Source organism: Salmo trutta, chromosome 34 (genome assembly GCF_901001165.1).
Source record: "Salmo trutta chromosome 34, fSalTru1.1, whole genome shotgun sequence".
In the NCBI taxonomy this organism is placed as follows: Eukaryota; Metazoa; Chordata; class Actinopteri; order Salmoniformes; family Salmonidae; genus Salmo; species Salmo trutta.
The window spans coordinates 21,409,244-21,431,368 of record NC_042990.1 but is presented as its reverse complement, the minus strand read 5'-3'; the positions used below and the strand labels follow the sequence as shown (position 1 = coordinate 21,431,368).

The 22,125-nt window shown below is 41.5% G+C and overlaps 1 protein-coding gene across 2 annotated transcripts in view; it reads right to left on the bottom strand.

The window, feature by feature from the left end:
• The window catches only part of LOC115173789 (septin-7), a 50,541-nt gene extending 29,550 nt beyond the window's left edge, over positions 1 to 20,991 (bottom strand). For both annotated transcript variants that reach the window (XM_029732189.1, XM_029732190.1), the window contains exons 1-3: positions 20,826 to 20,991; positions 20,246 to 20,247; positions 12,595 to 12,697 (exon numbers count right to left, since the gene is read on the bottom strand). In XM_029732189.1, coding sequence (XP_029588049.1) covers positions 12,595 to 12,697; positions 20,246 to 20,247; positions 20,826 to 20,880 — 160 coding nt within the window. In that variant the 5' untranslated portion in view covers positions 20,881 to 20,991. The remainder of the gene's footprint in view (positions 1 to 12,594; positions 12,698 to 20,245; positions 20,248 to 20,825) is intronic.
• Positions 20,992 to 22,125: the final 1,134 nt, after the last annotated feature.

Sequence of the window (22,125 nt, the reverse complement as noted above, 5' to 3'; positions counted from 1 at the left end):
CCTCTCGGTGCAGCCCTGCCTGGCCCGTCCCTGCCAGTGGCCCTCCTCGGTCAGTGACCAGCCCAGCCAGCAGCACACTTCCTTTAAAGGAAATTTTCAGCAGCTGTGTAAACCATGGGGGCTTATTCAGAGGAGCTTTACACTGCTCTGCATGCAAGGAGATGAGGGGCTAGCTGGGGATAGAAGGGAAGGGAAGATAGTTCATTTGACGGTGCTGCCTTCTACTGCAGTGACACGGGGCAGGAAATAATACACCAACTGATGAAATGAGAAGTGGTTCTGTTCTTTTAGGAGGGGGACAGCAGAAACTGGCTGAGGTTATCATTCTGCTTTCACTGTATTTAACATGCAGGTAAAGTGTGTGTGTGTGTGTGTTGAAAAGGGGTTATTTACCCTTCAAATAGGGAATACATAAAAAATGGCTATAAAAATATAATTTATGTATTCCCTATTTGAAGGGTAAATAACCCCTTTTCCACACACACACACACACACACACACACGTTAAATACAGTGAAAGCAGAATGATATCCTCAGCCATGTCTGGCTACCACGTGACAATCTTTAAATATCTTGTGGCAAACATCAATTTCCTTTAGAAAGTCAGAGAGCGAGTCAAAACCCTGAAATCCTACGTGTTTATGTGGGGGACATAGTTTCCAGAGAAGATAAAAACCGAAACGCATTAAAAAGTATGTGTTAACCGAGGCCAAGCACAATGAGCTGAACTAGGGTTTGCTGCGGTAGCCAGTCTAGCCAAGATCAAGGTCAATCCTGGGCAAACGTGGTAAATCATTGGCAAATATTTACTTTTACAGATGGACGCAAACGTCCGACTGCTGCAGCCCACTGTCACCAACTTGGCTGCCGACAATCAGTTCTGACCAAGAGAGCCTTTAGCCTTTCGAACGCTTTGCTTCCAAGTCGAAACTATTCGAGCATATACTAAGACAAAGTTGAGACGTTTTTGTTAATTTAGGTCTTTGGCAGGGTTCTATTTTTATTTTTGGGATGTCGAAGTTTGGTAGCCAAAGTACAACCAGGGCCTAAAATAAAACACCCGCCACATGCCAAACGTGGGTAGATTTTGGCACAGACAGGTAAGAATGTCGAATTCACCAGCCACGTCGGCGAGTGGTAACTCTCCTGGTGTGAGAATTTAATAAAAATTGTCAAATATGGGCACGAGTGAAAGCTGTAATTTATAGTTGTTTTCAAAGTATTTCTGCCGTTTTGTTTAATATCTGGTAATACACAAAGAAATCTGAATCCTAACGTTATAGCTATCCCACCTTGCGCAGCAACACTGCCTGTCTGGAGGACAGTGCTGAAAAGTATTTTAGTAAAACTACTTCAGTAGTTTTTTGGGTATCTGTACTTTACTTTTACTTCAATACATTCCTAAAGAAAATAATGTACATTTTACTCGATACATTTTCCCTGACACCCAAAAGTATGTTACATTTTGAAAAGCTAGCAGGACAGGATAATGGTCACATTCATGCACTTATCAAGAGAACATCCCTGGTCATCCCTACTGCCTCTAATCTGGTGGACTCACTAAACAGAGAACATCCCTGGTCATCCCTACTGCCTCTAATCTGGTGGACTCACTAAACAGAGAACATCCCTGGTCGTCCCTACTGACTAATCTGGTGGACTCACTAAACAGAGAACATCCCTGGTCATCCTTACTGCCTCTGATCTGGAGGACTCACTAAACAGAGAACATCCCTGGTCATCCCTACTGCCTCTAATCTGGTGGACTCACTAAACAGAGAACATCCCTGGTCATCCCTACTGTCTCTAATCTGGTGGACTCACTAAACAGAGAACATCCCTGGTCATCCCTACTGCCTCTAATCTGGTGGACTCACTAAACAGAGAACATCCCTGGTCATCCCTACTGCCTCTAATCTGGTGGACTCACTAAACAGAGAACATCCCTGGTCATCCCTACTGTCTCTAATCTGGTGGACTCACTAAACAGAGAACATCCCTGGTCATCCCTACTGCCTCTAATCTGGTGGACTCACTAAACAGAGAACATCCCTGGTCATCCCTACTGCCTCTAATCTGGTGGACTCACTAAACAGAGAACATCCCTGGTCGTCCCTACTGCCTCTAATCTGGTGGACTCACTAAACAGAGAACATCCCTGGTCATCCTTACTGCCTCTGATCTGGAGGACTCACTAAACAGAGAACATCCCTGGTCATCCCTACTGCCTCTAACTTTTTCCACCACTGCTGAAAGATCAGTTTTTAGAAGCAATGGGCACAGTCATAAAACTTGCCCTAATTTACTTGAAAGTCTACTAAAGTGAGATATTGTCCTCATGTTTCTTGGCTATTTACATTGTTTTGTTCAAAAGCTAGGTTGCTTTTCAATGTTTGAGTTTGTTCCCAATGCTAGAAAAGAGACATTGTTGGCCTCTACTAGACATTCTCACAGGCACATGTGATGACTCAAGTGGCCCTGTTACCAAGGTAGTCTTAAAAAGGGCAGTTTAGAGTTAAAAAGGGTCAGAAACGTTACAGTACATTTCTGGAAAAAAGTTAGCTTATAACAGTGAACCTTTGTGGGATACACATAAGGCAATTCTAGGTCTTGTGGCATATTTTGGTTAAACTATCCCCAATTCAATGGAATTGCAACCCTCTGCATGCACAGTGCATTCTTCCATCACATGTACAGCTGATTCTCAAGATCTTTCACACTAATGAGGTGCTATTGAGCCCACACTACTACACTGTCTGAGCCAAGGACTACATGCTTTCTGGTAAATTTTGATTACAATACTGGGTGGGGTGAATAGATTGTATATAACATGCATCATTTTTTGTTACCTAGTAAATAGTAGCCTACAGCAAAGTGTGTTTAAATCATGTCTAACTTGTTAACAATTTCTGCTAGTTAGTTTTTGCAACCATGTGGGTTTTAGCCTGCTTGAGCCTGTTAACTGAGGAGTGTTAATTCACCTGTTTCCTTTTAAGACATTTATCTTACAAAGGAGTTGTTTAATCTAACTGCTTAAATATTTATCTGTACATGGAATTGTATTTGCTTTTTTGTTGGTGTTTTTACACTTTGTTTCTAATCTTTACAGGAAAATGCCACGGCACCATCTGATGTGTGGAGACATTTCACTGCAGCTAATGTAGAAGGAAAAGCTGTGTACATTTGCAAATACTGAGCCAAATCATATGTGAAGAATGCAACAAAGATGCAGAATCATCTGGCCAAGTGCATAAAGTTCCCTCAGCGCTCACAACAAGCAACCTCTGACAAACGTCCCTCTTCATAATTTTCACCTCGAATAGAAGTATCAGACACCTTATCGATAGCAACAGCTCATGGTCCTCCTGGAATCAGAAGTTTTTTTGACTCAATGGAGGAACGTAGTCAGAGAAATGCTGATGAATGTCTTGCTCGAGCTGTGTATGCAACTGGTTCACCTCTGACGCTCACAGGCAATGTGGATTGGAAGAGAATTCTGAATGTTCTTCACCCAGCATACACCCCTCCAACCAGACATGATTAATCTACTCATTTGCTGGATGCAGAGTTCAACAGAGTTCAAGTGAAGATCAAGCAAATCATAGAGAAAGCAGACTGTATTGCAATCATCTCTGATTGGTGGTCGAATGTTCGTGGGCAAGGAATAATCATCTCCACCCCTCAACCAGTATTCTACAAGAGCACAGACACAAGGGACAACAGACACACTGGTCTCTACATTGCAGATGAGCTGAAGGCAGTCATCAATGACCTTGGACCACAGAAGGTATTTGCACTGGTGACAGACAATGCTGAGAACACGAAGGCTGCTTGGTTTAAAGTGGAGGAGTCCTATCCTCACATCACACATTTACATTTTTACATTTACATTTTTACATTTAAGTCATTTAGCAGACGCTCTTAACCAGAGCGACTTACAAATTGGTGCATTCACCTTATGATATCCAGTGGAACAACCACTTTACAATAGTGCATCTAAATCTTTTAAGGGGGGGGGTTAGAAGGATTACTTTATCCTATCCCAGGTATTCCTTAAAGAGGTGGGGTTTCAGGTGTCTACGGAAGGTGGTGATTGACTCCGCTGTCCTGGCGTCGTGAGGGAGCTTGTTCCACCATTGGGGTGCCAGAGCAGCGAACAGTTTGGACTGGGCTGAGCGGGAACCGTGCTTCCTCAGAGGTCGGGGGGCCAGCAGGCCAGAGGTGGATGAACGCAGTGCCCTTGTTAGGGTGTAGGGCCTGATCAGAGCCTGAAGGTATGGAGGTGCCGTTCCCCTCACAGCTCCGTAGGCAAGCACCATGGTCTTGTAGCGGATGCGAGCTTCAACTGGAAGCCAGTGGAGAGAGCGGAGGAGCGGGGTGACGTGAGAGAACTTGGGAAGGTTGAACACCAGACGGTGTACACCCATTGGCTGTGCTGCTCATGCATTGAATCTGCTCCTCAAGGACATCATTGCACTGAAAACAATGGATACGCTCTACAAGAGAGCCAAGGAAATGGTTAGGTATGTGAATGGTCATCAAGTTGTAACAGCAATCTACCTCACCAAGCAAAGTGAGAAGAATAAGAGCACCACATTGAAGCTGCTCAGCAACACCCGTTGGGGTGGTGTTGTCATCATGTTTGACAGTCTCCTGGAGGGGAAGGAGTCTCTCCAAGAAAATGGCCATATCACAGTCTGCCGATATGGACAGCCCCATTAAGAGGATCCTCCTGGATTATTTATATTGGGAGAGAGTGGTAAGCAGCCTGAAACCTAAACCTATGCACTGATTTAGGGAGACAATGTCATACTGTCTGATGTTCAGACTCTGCTTTCAGATGGAAGAGAAGAAATCCATACTGCCCTGCCCACTTCACTGTTGCTCCAAGCAGAGGAAACTGCAGTTCTGAAATACATCATAAAGGGTGAAGACTTCTGCCTGAAGCCCATACACGCCGCAGAGCACATGTTGGACCCCAAGTATGCTGGCAAGAGCATCCTGTCTGGTGCAGAGATCAACAAGGCCTATGCTTCATAGCTACCGTATCTCGCCACCTTGGCCTGGATGAGGGCAAGGTTCTTGGTAGTCTGGGGAAGTACACTTCCAAGCAAGGGCTTTGGGATGGAGCTGCAATATGGCAGTCGTGCCAACATATCTCATCAGCCACCTGGCGGAAAGGACTTTGTGGATCTGAGGCTCTTTCCCCTGTTGCCTCCATCATCCTCCAAATCCCACCAACATCAGCCGCCTCAGAGAGCAACTGGTCCTTGTTTGGGAACACACACACACACCAAAGCACGCAACAGGCTGACCAATACAAGGGTTGAAATATTGGTGGCTATCAGGGCAAATTTGAGGCTTTTTGAGCCTGACAACGAGCCATCCTCAACAAGGTTGGAAAGTGACAGTGAAAATCATCCCATGTGAAGAGTCATCTCATTTAATTAAAGGTCAATTCGTAACTAAATAGTTTTTAAAAATGTATATTGGAAGGATTTAATCATAATAATGATAAGGTACAAGGGTTATGTTTCTGTCTCCATATGATATGGTAAATATATCCAATGTAAAAAAAACATCAATTTAAATGGTATTAATGTTCATTTGCATATTTTTCCGTTAATTCCCATATACAGTTGCAAGAAAAAGGTTGCGAACCCTTTGGAATTACCTGGATTTCTGCATAAATTGGTCAAGAAATGTAATCTGATCTTGATCTAAGTCACAACAATAGACAAACACAGTGTGCTTAAACTAATAACACACAAATAATTGTATTTTTCTTGTCTATATTGAATACATAATTTAAAAACATTCACAGTGTAGGTTGTAAAAAGTATGTGAACTCCTAGGCTAATGACTCCAAAAGCTAATTGGAGTCAGGAGTCGCCTACCCTGGAGTCCAATCAATGAGACGAGATTGGAGATGTTGGTTGGAGCTGCCCTGTAATATAAAAACACTCACAATCTGATTTTGCTATTCACATGAAGCATTGCCTGATGTCAACCATGCCTCGAACGAAAGATGCAAGAATTGTTGACTTGCATAAAGCTGGAAAGTATCTCTAAAAGCATTGATGTTCATCAGTCCACGGTAAGACAAATTGTCTATAATTGAGAAAGTTCAGCACTGTTGCTACTCTCCCTAGGAGTGGCCGTCCTGGAAAGTTGACTGCAAAAGCACAGCGCAGGAAGGCTCAATGAGGTTAAGAAGAATCCTAGAGTGTCAGCTAAAGACTTAGAGAAATCTCTAGAACATGCTAACATCTCTGTTGATGAGTCTACGATACGTAAAACACTAAACAAGAATGGTGTTCATGGGAGGACACCGCGGAAGAAGCTACTGCTGTCAAACAAAAAAAAACATTGCTGCACGTCTGCAGTTCACAAAAGAGCACCTGGATGTTCCACAGTGCTACTGGCAAAATATTCTGTGGACAGATGAAACTAAAGTTGAGTTGTTTGGAACACACACACAAAACACTGTGTGGAGAAAAATAGGCACAGCACACACAATTGTAAAGTACACACACAACATCAAAACCTAATCCCAATTGTAAAGTATGGTGGAGGTAGCATCATGGTTTGGGCTGCTTTTGACGGAAAAATGAATTCCCATGTTTATCAAGACATTTTGCAGGAGAATGTAAGGCTGTCTGTCCACCAGTTGACGCTCAACAGAAGTTGGGTGATGCAACAGGACAACGACCTAAAACACATTAGTAAATCAACAGAATGACTTCAAAAGAAGAAAATACACCTTCTGGGGTGGCCCAGTCAGAGTCCTGACCTCAACCCGATTGAGATGCTGTGACATGACCTCAAGAGTGGTTCACACCAGACATCCCCAGAATATTACTGATCTGAAACCATTTTGTAAAGATGAATGGTCCAAAATTCCTCTTGACCGTTGTGCAGGTCTGATCTATAACTATAGAAAACGTTTGGTTGAGGTTATTGCTGCCAAAAGAGGGTCAACCAGTTATTAAATCCAAGGGTTCACATACTTTTCCCACGCTGCACTGTGAATGTTTACACGGTGTGTTCAATAAAGACATAAAACGTATAATTGTTTGTGTGTTTGATTTAATCAGACTGTCAATGGTTGTGACTTAGATGAAGATCAGATTATGACCAATTTATGCAGAAATCCAGGTAATTCCAAAGGGTTCAAACTTTTTCTTGCCACTGTATTCCCATTAATTCCCACTTTAAAGTGTCCACTCTGAATATTCCCCAAAATGTACAACCCTAGGGCAACTAAACATTTTTGTATCTGGTATTTTTTTTTTAAATACTCAGGGTCACAGAATATTAAATTGACTAGTAATACATGTATTGTTTTAGAAAAATTACTAAGCATGCTCAGTTTGTGTTTCTTTGTGTAGTTACGGAAAACAAAAATATTTGGACTGGTAGATTTTTTTATTTTTAAAATACCTGCCACAGTGTATACAAAAGTTTGTTTTACGCCCTGTCTACGACCATTCGTTGTGATTGGTCAACAGTGCGACTCCTTGGAGTGGGAACTACAGACGGGATTCTTCAATGAAATGTTTGTCGTCATTCAACATTTTTTTCACTTGAGAAATTCTGCACGAAACATCTTAGTTACATTCAAAGTGGGAAGTTAACATACACTTAGGTTGGAGTCATTAAAACTCGTTTTTCAACCACTCCACACATTTCTTGTTAACAAACTATAGTTTTGGCAAGTCGGTTAGGACATCTACTTTGCATGACAAGTATTTATTTGTATTTTTTTTATAAACAATTGTTTATAGACAGATTATTTCACTGTATCACAATTCCAGTGGGTCAGACGTTTACATACACTAAGATGACTGTGCCTTTAAACAGCTTGGAAAATTCCAGAAAATTATGTCATGGCTTTACAAGTTTGACAGGCTAACTGACATCATGAGTCAATTGGAGGTGTACCTGTGGATGTATTTCAAGGCCTACCTTCAAACTCAGTGCCTCTTTGCTTGACATCATGGGAAAATCAAAAGAAATCAGCCTAGACCTCAGAAAAAAAATTGTAGACCTCCACAAGTCTGGTTCATCCTTGGGAGCAATTTCCAAAACGCCTGACGGTACCACGTTCACAAACAATAGTATGCAAGTATAAACACCATGGGACCATGCAGCCTTCATACCGCTCAGGAAGAGACGAACGTACTTTGGTGCGAAAAGTGAAAATCAATCCCAGAACAACAGCAAAGGACCTTGTGAAGATGCTGGATGAAACAGGTACAAAAGTATCTATATCCACAGTAAAACGAGTCCTATATCGACATAACCTGAAAGGCCGCTCAGCATGTAAGAAGCCACTGCTCCAAAACCTCCATAAAAAATCCAGACTACGGTTTGCAACTGCAAATGGGGACAAAGATGGTACTTTTTGGAGAAATGTCCTCTGGTCTGATGAAACAAAAATAGAACTGTTTGGCCATAATGACCGTTGTTATGTTTGGAGGAAAAAGGGGGACGCTTGCAAGCCGAAGAACACCATCCCAACCGTGAAGCACGGGGGTGGCAGCATCATGTTGTGGGGGTGCTTTGCTGCAGGAGGGACTAGTGCACTTCACAAAATAGATGGCATCATGAGGGGGCAAAATTATGTGGATATATTGAAGCAACATCAAGACATCAGTCAGGAAGTTAAAGCTTGGTCGCAAATGGGTCTTCCAAATGGACAATGCCCCAAGCATACTTCCAAAGTTGTGGCAAAATGGCTTAACAAAGTCAAGGTATTGGAGTGGCCATCACAAAGCCCTGACCTCAATCCTATAGAAGATTTGTGGGCAGAACTGAAAAAGCGTGTGCGAGCAAGGAGGCCTACAAACCTGACTCAGTTACACCAGCTCTGTCAGGAGGAATGGGCCAAAATTCACCCAACTTATTGTGGGAAGCTTGTGGAAGGCTACCCGAAACGTTTGACCCAAGTTAAACAATTTAAATGCAATGCTACCAAATACTAATTGACTGTATATAAACTTCTGACCCACTGGGAATGTGATAAAAGAAATACAATAAATCATTCTCTATACTATTATTCTGACATTTCACATTCTTGTGGTGATCCTAACTGACCTAAGACAGGGAATTTTTACTATGTATTTGGCTAAGGTATGTAAACTTCCGACTTCAACTGTATATGTAAAATTGCACAACTAAGCCCTCTTCAAACGTCAAAGTTGATTCCAGATTTATCTTAGATTAATTGGGACTATTTTGATTAAGTGTATACTGGCTATGCTATTAATAAGGTATCTCAAGAGGGACAAACAGTACTAAATGGTTCTCATTTTTCAAGTGAAGGTCTTTTAAAGAAGTATGTAAGGCACAGACGATTGTGTCGCCGAGCCGAGTTCTGCTATGAGAAAACTGAACCTAGTATGCAGGGTGCCTTTGAAATACCTTGGCACACTTCAAAATGCAAACAGGGACATTATATAAGTTGCCTGGTAATTAATCTTACGGATCGGCGTTCCGTCAAAGGGACAGTCGTAATCATGCAGCACCTTGTGTCATGATCGCAGATTTTAGAGAAACAACAAATGTCAGTACATATAACTGTGTCTTATATCGGCTGAAAGCTTAAATTCTTGTTAATTTAACTACACTGTCCAATTTACAGTAGCTATTACTGCGAAAAAATGCCATGCTATTATTTGAGAGCTCCTAACAACAAAACACTTTTTTCACAGCGATTGGTTTGATAAATTCACCTCGAAGGTGAAATGTGTACTTACATTCTGAAATCTTGCTCTGATTTATCATCCATAGGGTCCCAGAGATAACATGAAGTGTCGTTTTGTTAGATAAATTCCTTTCTCATAACCTAAAAAGGTCCATATAGCATGCACGATCGATTTTGTATTTCCACTCTTTCAATTTGCAAAGAAAGGAATCTGTTTAAATCTAACCCTAAAAGTTGTTTCAACCAGTCAAATCACGTTCGTATGTATTCCTCAGAGATCCTAGAACGTAACCAGACTTCATTATATCATTGGGGTGTAGTATATCCTATAGGACACCAAATTTGGTCAGAGAGCGACGCCTTCATGGTACATCAATGACGCGGGCGGTCTTCACTTGATCGTCTAACTTTGTCAAATAAGCACCAAATCGGGGTCAAACAAAGCTAGCAAGATAACCAATGAGCTGGGCTTTACGGGAGGATCCGGAAACCCTGTATCTGTCGCAAAATGTAGCTGCTAACCTTGTGCGACAGCATGCCTTTTCCTTTTGGACAAAAATTATAAGAATATTCAGAGTTATGAAGTTATGAAAACTGGTTGTTTTGCAAATGTTGAACTTCAAATACGGCTACTAATACTGAAAAAGCTAAATCAAAGTCCAAGTATACAGATTTGATGATATTCTTGCAGAAAAATAATATAATTTGTAATATGAATGCAAATGTCTCCTTCACGATTTGCCCAAATGTACCTGTGTGACTTCACACTAAATGTCAAGTAGTTCGCTCATACTTCAAGATATCCGTCTGAAACTGCACATACACTGCTGCCATCTTGTGGACACCATCAGAATTACAACCAGAGTGATGGCTAGAAGTGGGACCTTTGTTGCATTTCAAAGATCGTGGTAGAAAAGGAAAAAAAACTGTTGGTTTTTACCAGATCTATTGAGTTATATTCTCCTACATTCAATTCACATTTCCACAAACTTCAAAGTGTTTCCTTTCAAATGGTACCAAGAATATGCATATCCTTTCTTCAGGGCCTGAGCTACAGGCAGTTATATTTGGGTATGTCATTTTAGGCGAAAATGAAAGGGGGCTATCCCTAAGAAGTTTTAATTAAGAAAACACGCACACACTCACATTCACAGAGAAACACACCACACTATCAGATACTGCATCTCTTGCAGCATGACAGAAGCTCAGCTTCACCAATTACTCTGCCATCCTAATTAAATGCTCCACACAAAATTGCACTTATAACCATCTTTTTCCTGAGAGCGCAGCAGAGGGGGAAACTCCAGCAAGGGACCACTTAAATGCTGCTCAACTCTACTCAGACTGACAGCAATGGGTCGGGAATACCAGGCAGGCGTTCCCGCTCTCCTCGCTCATTGTTTCTCTTGTTCCCGCTCTCCTGGCCCGGAGACATGTGGGCATGGGTTGACTCGAGAGCCCGCCCGCCACAGGGAGCAGCAGAGGGTTAACATGCACTATCAGATACTGTATCTCCTTCCTGCAGCATGACATCAGCTCAGCTTCACCAATACCAAGTTTATCATTTTAAAAGGCTAATTGATCATTAGAAAATATTTTTGCAATTATGTTAGCACAGGTAAAAAACTGTTGTGATAATTAAAGAAGCAATAAAAAAAAACTGGCCTTCTTTAGACTAGTTGAGTATCTGGAGCATCTGCATTTGTGAATTCAATGACACGCTCAAAATGGCCAGAAACAAATAACCTTCTTCTGAAACTCGTCAGTCTATTCTTGTTCTGAGAAATGAAGGCAATTCCATGCGAGAAATTGCCAAGAAACTGAAGATCTGGTACAACGCTGTGTACTACTCCCTTCACAGAACAGCGCAAACTGGTTCCCTGAGTCGCCTCTTCACTGTTGACGTGGAGACTGGTGTTTTGTGGGTACTATTTAATGACGCTACCAGTTGAGGACTTGTGAGGCGTGTGTTTCTCAAACTAGACACTCTAATGTACTTGTCCTCTTGCTCAGTTGTGCACCGAGGCCTCCCACTCCTCTTTCTATTCTGGTTAGAGCCAGTTTGCGCTGTACTCTGGGCAAGACTTATGGAACAGAGAGAACAGTGGAGTGGAGAATGGCAGGGATATAATGGTGCCTGCATCCTGCGTCTCTCTCTTTCCCTCCATCCCGCTCTCCCTTCAGCTGTTCAGGCTCCAACTTTGGCTGCATGAATGGAATTACAGGAAACCTCCCACCCACAATCCAAAAGGCACACCACACACACACACACCCCGCGCACACACACACACCACGGAGGAAATAAACCCTGACTACCCTCCATTGCTGAAGCACATTTGTTTAAAATATGGTTTCTTTGAGTCCTGCTTTACATGCAAGGCAAGTTATCCCAACTCAACAGAAAGCATCGCTAATGCATTTTAACAGCCAACTGCCAGCACTGTAGCATGATAAAGTTCCTAACTGAAATGTAATACTGCTGGACTGGACACATGAACGTCTATGGCAGACAGCCATATGTAGGCTATATTACATATCCACATACATTTCTTACACAGATGTGTCCACATCATTCAAACAGAGACTGCATCCCAAATGGCACCCTATTCCCCACATACTACACTAATATTGATCAGAGCGCTATGGACTCTGGTCAAAAGTAGTGCAATACATAGGGAATAGGGTGCTGTTTGGGACGCAGTGGAGCCTCTAACAGCAATTTTCATGCATACTTCGCTGATTAATAAAGTAATATGCAAACAGCTTTTTACACAGCAGTAAAACCACCTGTTTTCACAGATAAATAACAGGTCATTTGTTCTGTTCTGTGGGGTCTTATTTTGAAAAAAGGACATAAAATGAGCTGCAAATAAATCTCTACTCACCCACGACCATGAGAGTGAACTCGAAGCCTCTCTTGACGGACTTTCTATACACTTGGTTTGGGAGATTGGCAAAGCCCACATAACCTTCCAGGAGCTTCTCTTGCTGTAGACAAAAACCAAACATGAATGCTTTTCCCAACTGTCCGGGCAGGTAACAAGGCTAAAGTAAAGACTGGATATACTGTTGACTTCGCCACAATAGCTGTGATATCACTGGCTTATAAAAAAAACTGTTTAAAGTTAATGAAAATTGACAGGTACAGGATATCAAAAAACAGCAACATGTTAGGGCTGAGCGATATGGACAAAATATCATATCACAGTATTTAAAACTATAATTACGGTGTGACTATTATGTTTTTTAATAATAAAAGTTGTACATTTGCTTTAGTAGTGGGTGATCCTACGGTGGCAACACATTTAGAACACCTACTCATTCAAGGGTTTTTCTTTATATTTACTATTTTCTACATTGGAGAATAATAGCAAACACAAACTATGAAATAACAGATATGGAATTATGTAGTAACCAAAAAAAAAACGTGTTAAACAAATCAAAATATATGTTATATTTGAGATTCTTCAAGTAGCCACCCTTTGCCTTAATGACAGCTTTGCGCACTCATGGCATTCTCTCAACCAGCTTCATGAGGTAGTCACCTGGAATCCATTTCAATTAACAGGTGTGCCTTGTTAAAAGTTAATTTGTGGAATTTCTTTCCTTCTTAATGCATTTGAGCCAATCAGTTGTGTTGTGACAAGGTAGGAGTGGTATACAGAAGATATACCAAATAGGGCTAAAACCAAGTCCATATTATGGCAAGAACAGCTCAAATAAGCAAAAAAAAACGACAGTCCATCATTACTTTAATACATGAAGGTCAGTCAATCCGGAACATTTAAACAACTTTGAAAGTTTCTTCAAGTGCAGTCGCAAAAATCATCAAGCGCTATGATGAAACTGGCTCTCATGAGGACCTCCACAGGAAAGGAAGACCCAGAGTTACCTCTGCTGCAGAGGAAAAGTTCATTAGAGTTACATACCTCAGAAATTGCAGCCCAAATAAATGCTTCACAGAGTTCAAGTAAAAGACACATCTAAACATCAACTGTTCAGAGGAGACTGCATGAATCAGGCCTTTATGGTCAACATGCTGCAAAGAAACCACTGCTACAGGAAACCAATAAGAGACTTGCTTGCGCCAAGAAACACGAGCAATGGACATTAGACCGGTGGAAATCTGTCCTTTGGTCTGGAATCCAAATTGGAGATTTTTGGTTCCAACCGCTGTGTCTTCGTAAGATGTGGGTGAACAGATGATCTCTACATGTGTATTTCACTGTGAAGCATGGAGGAAGTGGTGTGATAGTGCTTTGCTAGTGACACGGTCTGTGATTCATTTAGAATTCAAGGCACACTTAACCAGCATGGCTACCACAGCATTCTGTAGCGATACACCATCCCATTTGGTTTGGACTTAGTGGGACTATCATTTGTTTTTCAACAGGACAATGACCCAACACACCTCCAGGATGTGTTAGGGCTATTTGACCAAGGAGGAGAGTGATGGAGTGCTGCATCAGATGACCTGGCCTCCACAATCACCCGACCTCAACCAGATTGAGATGGTTTGGGATGAGTCGGACTGCAGAGTGAAGGAAAAGCTGCCAGCAAGTGCTCAGCGTATGTGGGAAGTCCTTCAAGACTGTTGGAAAGGCATTCCAGGTGAAGCTGGTTGAGAGAATGCCAAGAGTGTGCAAAGCTGTGAAAGGCAAAGGGTGGCTATTTGAAGAATCTCAAATATGAAATATATTTTGATTTGTAGCACTTTTGGTTACTACATGATTCCATGTGTTATTTCATAGTTTTGATGTCTTCACTATTATTGTACAATGTAGAAAATAGTTCAAATAAAAACCCTTAAATGAGTAGGTGTTAAAACTTTTGACCGGTAGTGTACATTCTAACTGATTTCAATGGGTCCTTCTCCATTCTGATTGTTTTATGCTGTTCCATTCAACCAAAAATAATGTTTAGCATTTATCCATTTCCTGCACTCATTTGAGATCATTTCCACACTGCCAGGTAGGGATGCACGTTACGGGCAAACAATCTAGGCCTTATTTTTAACCAAATGTGGCAATTGCGATTTGACTTGCAATTTAGAGCAAAACACTTGGGTGAACTGTTGGAATAATGGAAATAGAATGATTATTCTAATTCTATAGTTAAAATAGAATAGTGGGCACTTGAATGCAGTGTTGTTTAACATGACAACGAATGAAAATGCCTGGGGGAAGTTATTGTGACAGGGTAGGAAACAAAGTGTTAAGTGTTTCCTAGGGGATCTATAATCTTTGACTACATTGAATGTTCTCTCTTAGCTACTTCATCTAGCTAGCTAACATACTCATGCGTTGCGTATTCCTCTTTGATTTAGAAGATACTGTTGCACAAACATACTGATTTAGGTCTACACAATCACTGGTATTACCAGGCTGTATAGCTAGTTATGTTTGCTATCACTCAGTACATTTATTAGCTAGCTAGCCAGCTAACTAGCGATTAGCAGCTAACAAGATTTAGGCCCAACTTGCTAAGGCAAACTAGCTGTTTGCAGATGCAAGAAACAAACTAATAGTATAATTATAGAACGCTAGTGGATTTATATTAAGTAAAGTCAAAACAGCATCGTTGTGATCAACATTGTTGTATTGACCATGCAGATTGAACGTAAGTGTATCGTGGTTGATGAACAACAAATGCGCTCCTGGAGGGGCAGGGCTAGGTCTGTGTGGAAAGCAGCATGTAGAGAGAGGCAGAGAGAAATGAAAAAAGCTTTGACTATGTACAGACTCAGTGAGCATAGCCTTGCTATTGAGAAAGGCCGCAGTAGGCAGACCTGGCTCTCAAGAGAAGACAGGCAATGTGCACAGTGTCCACAAAATGAGGTGGAAACTGAGATGCACTTCCTAACCTCCTGCCAAATGTATGACCATATTAGAGACACATATTTCCCTCAGATTACACAGATCCACAAAGAATTCGAAAACAAACACAATTTTGATAAACTCCCATATCTACTGGGTGAAATACCACAGTGTACCATCACAGCTGCAAGATTTGTGACCTGCTGCCACAAGAAAATATCAACCAGTGAAGAACAATCACCATTGTAAATACAACCCATATTTATGTTATTTATTTTCCCTTTTGTACTTTAACCATTTGTACATCGTTACAACACTGTATATATACACATAATATGACATTTGTAATGTCTTTATTATTTTGGAACTTCTGTGAGTGTAATGTTTGCTGTTCATTCTTATTGTTTATTTCACTTTTGTATATTATCTACCTCACTTGCTTTGGCAACGTTAACATATGTTTCCCATGCCAATAAAGCCCCTTGAATTGAGATGACTCAAGTAGCAGAGTAACCTATAAAAATGGATGTTACACACGGCGTATCACATTTAACAAACCAAACATTCAAATACCGTTATAGAAGGTCAATTAAAAACCCAAACCTGTCTGTGCATCAATACCGGTAGTTAGTAAAATACGGTATACCGCCCAGCCCTACAACATGGACTCAATCATTCATCAGATAATTGATTGAATTAATTTATCCAATCTAACGTTCTCATCTCCTATCATCAAATAAGTAAATATTTTAGCCTAAAGGTACAGTGGAGTGACGCTAAGTCATCAGTCTCAATAATACTTACAGCTTAGTTGGAGAGTGCAGGTCAGGATGGTTGATAGTGAGGTGGTGGTGGAAGAGAGGAGATGCAGAATGATTCACAGTCCACGGTAAACAGGAGCACCACCACACCATAAAGGAAACAAATGAGAAATACAGTAAATCAGTTAACACAGACAAATGAGTCGACCATTCATTATGTGTCAGAATAACACATTCATGCCTGCCTGCAGATAAAAGCCCAGAAGGACTAACTCACTTTGACGCCGTTTCAATACGCAAGTGCCATCATGACCAAGAAGTATGCCTACTCATTTAGTAGTCAGAAAGGCATAGCTTCTGAGGTACAGTTTAACTTAGTTGTTTAACTTCTAGCCTTTACAGTGTACTGATAGGTCTTGCTATTATATTTGTCCTATAGCACTCAATCAGATAAGATGATTGGTGTTAGTGGTATGCGTACTTTGTTTGCTTGGTTAATGCTAGTTCCTGCATCTTTCACCAAAAATTCAATTTGATCCGCCGCAGGTATGAAAAAGTATTTTCTCACTCAGTTTCTTCATTCTATTTGAAGGGATTTTACCTGTTTTATAGGGCTAGGTTATTTGTCGTCAAACTCATGCATAAACGTCTCAGATATCCTTTTGTGTGTGTGTGTATATAGCTCTCTGAGGGTGTAGAACAGAGATGGATCAAGATTTACGAGCAGTCTAGTCTGGAACAGGGTTGTCGCCTCAGCTTCTTTTACAGCTCTCTGGCTGCCAGTAAAGTGACATGAGAGCTCATCCAAAATGAGTCTTTCCCTAAATAGGATAGCAGCCATTACTGAAGAGGAGTGTGGAGTCAGCAGCCAAACAATGTTCTCAGTTAAGACAAGAAAAATCATGTACTTGCCAACTGTAATGACAAACAAGTTAGGCTGAAGCAATAAGACAGAAAATGATACTTATAATTCAGCAAATCAACCTACCTAGCATTCAAATTGCCTAATCCTCACTCCTACAACTCACTTGAGCTTCAGTTTGAGGAGTTACAACTAACTCAAACTTCCTACAGTATTTTAGATCTGTATAGGAGAGCTGTCATTGGTTAATCCAGGAGTTTAGAGGTGTCGATACATCATTTCAGAGACTGATGTGAAAATGAAATCACATTGGCTACCAGCCCATAGTCGTGTAATCTCATTGGCTGACAGCCCAGCGGGCCTCTTCCCACGGCTTTCAGTGTTGGAGAGACTGAAGAACAGCAGATAATCCTGAGTCAGTAGCTAGATTCAGTCCTCACACTGACAAACAGCAGATCATCCTGAGTCAGTAGCTAGATTCAGTCCTCACACTGACAAACAGCAGATCATCCTGAGTCAGTAGCTAGATGCAGTCCTCACACTGACAAACAGCAGATAATCCTGAGTCAGTAGCTAGATTCAGTCCTCACACTGACAAACAGCAGATAATCCTGAGTCAGTAGCTAGATTCAGTCCTCACACTGACAAACAGCAGATAATCCTGAGTCAGTAGCTAGATTCAGTCCTCACACGGACAAACAGCAGATAATCCTGAGTCAGTAGCTAGATTCAGTCCTCACACTGACAAACAGCAGATTCCTATAATGTCGTCTCCCAAAAATCCTAGTGTAAAGCCACCAATAGGGTGGCAAGAATTTAAGCATTCACTCAGACTATCCCAGACCCCGACAGTTGGGCCACAAATAGTGATTATTAAGCGGAGGATACATTTTTGGCGGTAAAGCACAAATCATAGCAGGAGGCTGTTCCTTCCAGCAGCTTCAGACAGTTTTTCAGCTCATTGGCTATTAACGAACCACTTCCACAGAGGATCTGCCCCACATGCCTTCACTCAAGCTCATCGTCTTTGAGGGTTTCAATGTTCAAATGCCAGGTGTGTGTGTGTGTGGTGGGGGTGTAGAAGTAGACAGATGTAGCATGCATCACCGCCCAAGCCACTTCCTCCTGATGTTATGTGTCTGTCAGTCTGCTCTGGAGCAGAAGCATCTGTCACGTACACAGTACGACTGTCAGTGGTGCCTGTCGCTGATCAGACACTTCATGGCAACCACAGCACATAGCTGAGACAGCAGCATCATGATCATAATGCTGATCTCTTAGCTAGCTCCCACTGAGGAGAGAAACATTTGATGTGCACTTCAGAGCCTTCCCTACTTTTCCACTAGTCCAAGGGTAAGGTCATAAAAGTTAACATCAGCTTATGAAAAAAGAAAAAGTGAAACATATGCTACATCTACTGCAACTTCCTGACTCATCGCAGGCATAAGCGGCTTGTTGAAATTTACTTAAGTCAGTCAGGTATTTTTCAAGGCAACACCCATGACATATTTCTAATACCATTGTCAAGGTTGGAGAGAGGGCATCCACCCAGCGTGGTGGACATCTGTGTCTTGGATGTTCACCTCAACCTTTACACAGTGGCTTTAACAAAGGCCACTACATACCTCCAGGAAAGCAGCTTTGCTTCCTCCTTAGGGCCTACCACCACTCTTTGCCAATGCACCGATACAGTAGGTGTCCACTCTCATTGCTACATGCTCCCTTCAAGCAGACTAGATGTGTTATTCTTCTTTGCTGGTGTTGGGTAAACTGCCGGAAAAGAAGTGGTGGGATTGAGGCTAGTCTGCCTCAGAGAGTCTGAGGTTAGAAAGAGGAGTGTTCAGCTAACCCTAGAGCAAGGCCTAGCACAGTACACTGATGTCGTCTTGCAAATACTAGAGGAGGATACACGGTAGAGAATGTTGTTCTACTTCGGAAAGTCTGACCCCTCCCACGACCTTTCTTCATTTTCCCAGATCGTTCTTCACCAGATTTATAGTTTTGCAAACCTCTCCATCAGAGTCTGTGTCTGCCACACATGCTTTAGTGTCATAATCACAGTCAATTTGTATTTCTATACTGTCATTTAGGAATCATATTAAGTCTGTATGAGTAAAACAGTCCTGAGAGTGAGGTGAATAACAATCGGTGGTCTACATGGAAAGCTGATCGACTCTCCCTTCACTACATACCCAGTTCATCTGAGGCCAAATTCCAATTCTCTCCCCATGAGTGTCTACTGTATTTCACACACCAATCCAATGCTTTTAAATCATTGAAGGGGAGTGAACAAAAACTACACCAAGATGGTGAATAATCCAAAATGGGACTTTTATGGGCACCTAAACAAACTCTGCCCAGGCTATGGGCTGTCTTAGTCAGCTGTGTCATCACAGACATCCTGGCATTCCCAGGCCCCACCATCTGACACACAAAAAGTTACTAACAATAATGGAGAGACAGCAATTGTTCAATAACAATTGAGAGAGAAGGTGGAAACAATGTATTTACTCAAGCTAAAGTAATAACATTGCAAGCATTCCATAGGGACTAGAGAAAACATTCACATGGTCTGTCGGTAGGTAGACTGTTGGGTTTGAACGGCTAGGGTGAGGATCTTTGCCGGTCTCTATACTCACAGCAAACCATTTCATGACAGATTCTGCAGCTACAGGTCACATGGAGGAATAAATGACAGGCAGAGTCACTCAGTAAGAGCATCCCCATGCAATTACAACATTATTACCACAGTATTAATCCAGTCATGTGAACCAATACAGGACTTCGTTTTCTGAAGGGGATATTGCAGTCCTCCTACTCCACTCCAAGTAAAACATAGTTGATGCTGATAGATGACAGTTTTTGATTGACATTTTGACAGACAAACGAATGATGACGTAGCTTGCTAGGTGTTTTTGAGGAAGTTTTGGTTCATAACAACTTTGCTCCAGGTTTCCCCCACATTGACTTTACCATTGATTCAATCCACTTTAACTAATGACTAGTTATGTGACCAACACTGCTAGTTTCTGACATCTGAAACTAAGCAAGCTACGTCGACTTTTTGGAATGACTTTTTGGAATAGCAGCCATTCACAGCTTAGCAAGCGACGTCAACTATTCCATTATAACCTACCTAGCTAGTAGTAAAGGTTTCTATAAAACGTAATTGTTCTCTGTGCTAGTAGTTAACTAGGTAACTTTAGTTTTGTTAGCTAGCTAGAAACGTAACTATTTATGATGCGCTTTTGTTGGGGTGCCAACTTATCACAACCACCACAACTGGCATCTGAAGAAGAAACTATACTCAGTTGACATTCTTCACACAGCATATTATTTGGCCAGTAATTAACTTCTCTGACTGTATCTCAACATGTTAACAATAGGTAGCTAATGTTAGCTATCGTTTGCTGGTACTGTACTAGCCGACTGTGTGCCAGGTAACAAAGCCACTCACAGTCGAATAAAAACAAAGGAAATGCCAAAGTAACGTTACTCGCGGTCATTCTCGAGCGGTGTGTAAATGTATTAGAATCAGCCAACTAGCTATCGTTTTTCTAGCTGGGTAACTAGTTAACTAATTCTAACAAAGTTCTTTAGTAACAACTCCGAGGACGCAAATAAACGATAGCAAAAGTTCCCGAATGAATTAAAACAGACAGAGTAAGAGAACTCACCCATAATATTGCCGTTCCGATGCACCTCACTAACAGATCTTGCACCGTTCGACATTCCCTTTCAAGTACTCACGGGACACCACAAAACTGTAAAGGTCGTACCCAACTTATTTCGCGTAATGTCAAAAATGTCCACTGTCTGCTGCATGTGGTGGAGACATAGAAATAGATAGAGGACTCTAGTCCCTAAAAGACTTCGTCTTCGCTGAGGTTTTATGGCGAACTACACGCAAGTGTTTTGTCGCCGCCAACTGGACAAGGGTGAAAATAAATCACAAAATGTAACTAAATTCCATACAGGGAAGGGAAAAAATAACATTAATCCACACAAACTACAAAATAAAATATACAAATATATTCCCACTCAAATCAAATGTTATTGGTTGCATACACACAGCTTTCAGATTGTATTGCTTGTGTTCCTAGCTCCAACAGTGCAGTAATATCTAACAATATACAACAATAGGCACAAATCTAATATATATATACACACACTACAGTTCAAAAGTTTGGGGTCACTTAGAAATGTCCTTGTTTTTGAAAGAAAATCAACTTTTTTGTCCATTAAAAAACATCATATTGATCATAAATACAGAGGGCCAGCTGCCAGTTGAGGATTTGTGAGGCGTCTGTTTCTAAAACTAGACACTCTAATGTACTTGTCCTCTTGCTCAGTTGTGCACCGGGGCCTCCCACTCCTCTTGCTTTTCTGGTTAGTTAAAAATGCATGAAATGAAATGTATGCATTCACTACTGTAAGTCGCTCTGGATAAAAGCGTCTGCTAAATGACTAAAATGTAATGTAAATGGCCACAATGACCATAGTTATGTTTTGAGGAATAAGGGGGAGGCTTGCAAGCCGAAGAACACCATCCCAACCATGAAGCACGGGGGTGGCAGCATCATGTTGTGGGAGTGCTTTGCTGCAGGAGGGACTGGTGCAATTCACAAAATAGATGGCATCATGAGGACGGAAAATTATGTGGATATATTGAAGCAACATCTCAAGACATCAGTCAGGAAGTTAAAGTTTGGTCACAAATGGGTCTTCCAAATGGACAATGACCCTAATCATACTTCTAAAGTTGTGGCAAAATGGCTTAAGGACAACAAAGTCAAGGTATTGGAGTGGCCATCACAAAGCCCTGACCGCACTCCTATAGAAATTTGTGGGAAGAACTGAAAAAGCATGTGTGAGCAAGGAGGCCTACAAACCTGACTCAGTTACACCAGCTCTGTCAGGAGGAATGGACCAAAATTCACCTAACTTATTGTGGGAAGCTTGTGGAAGACTAAAGGC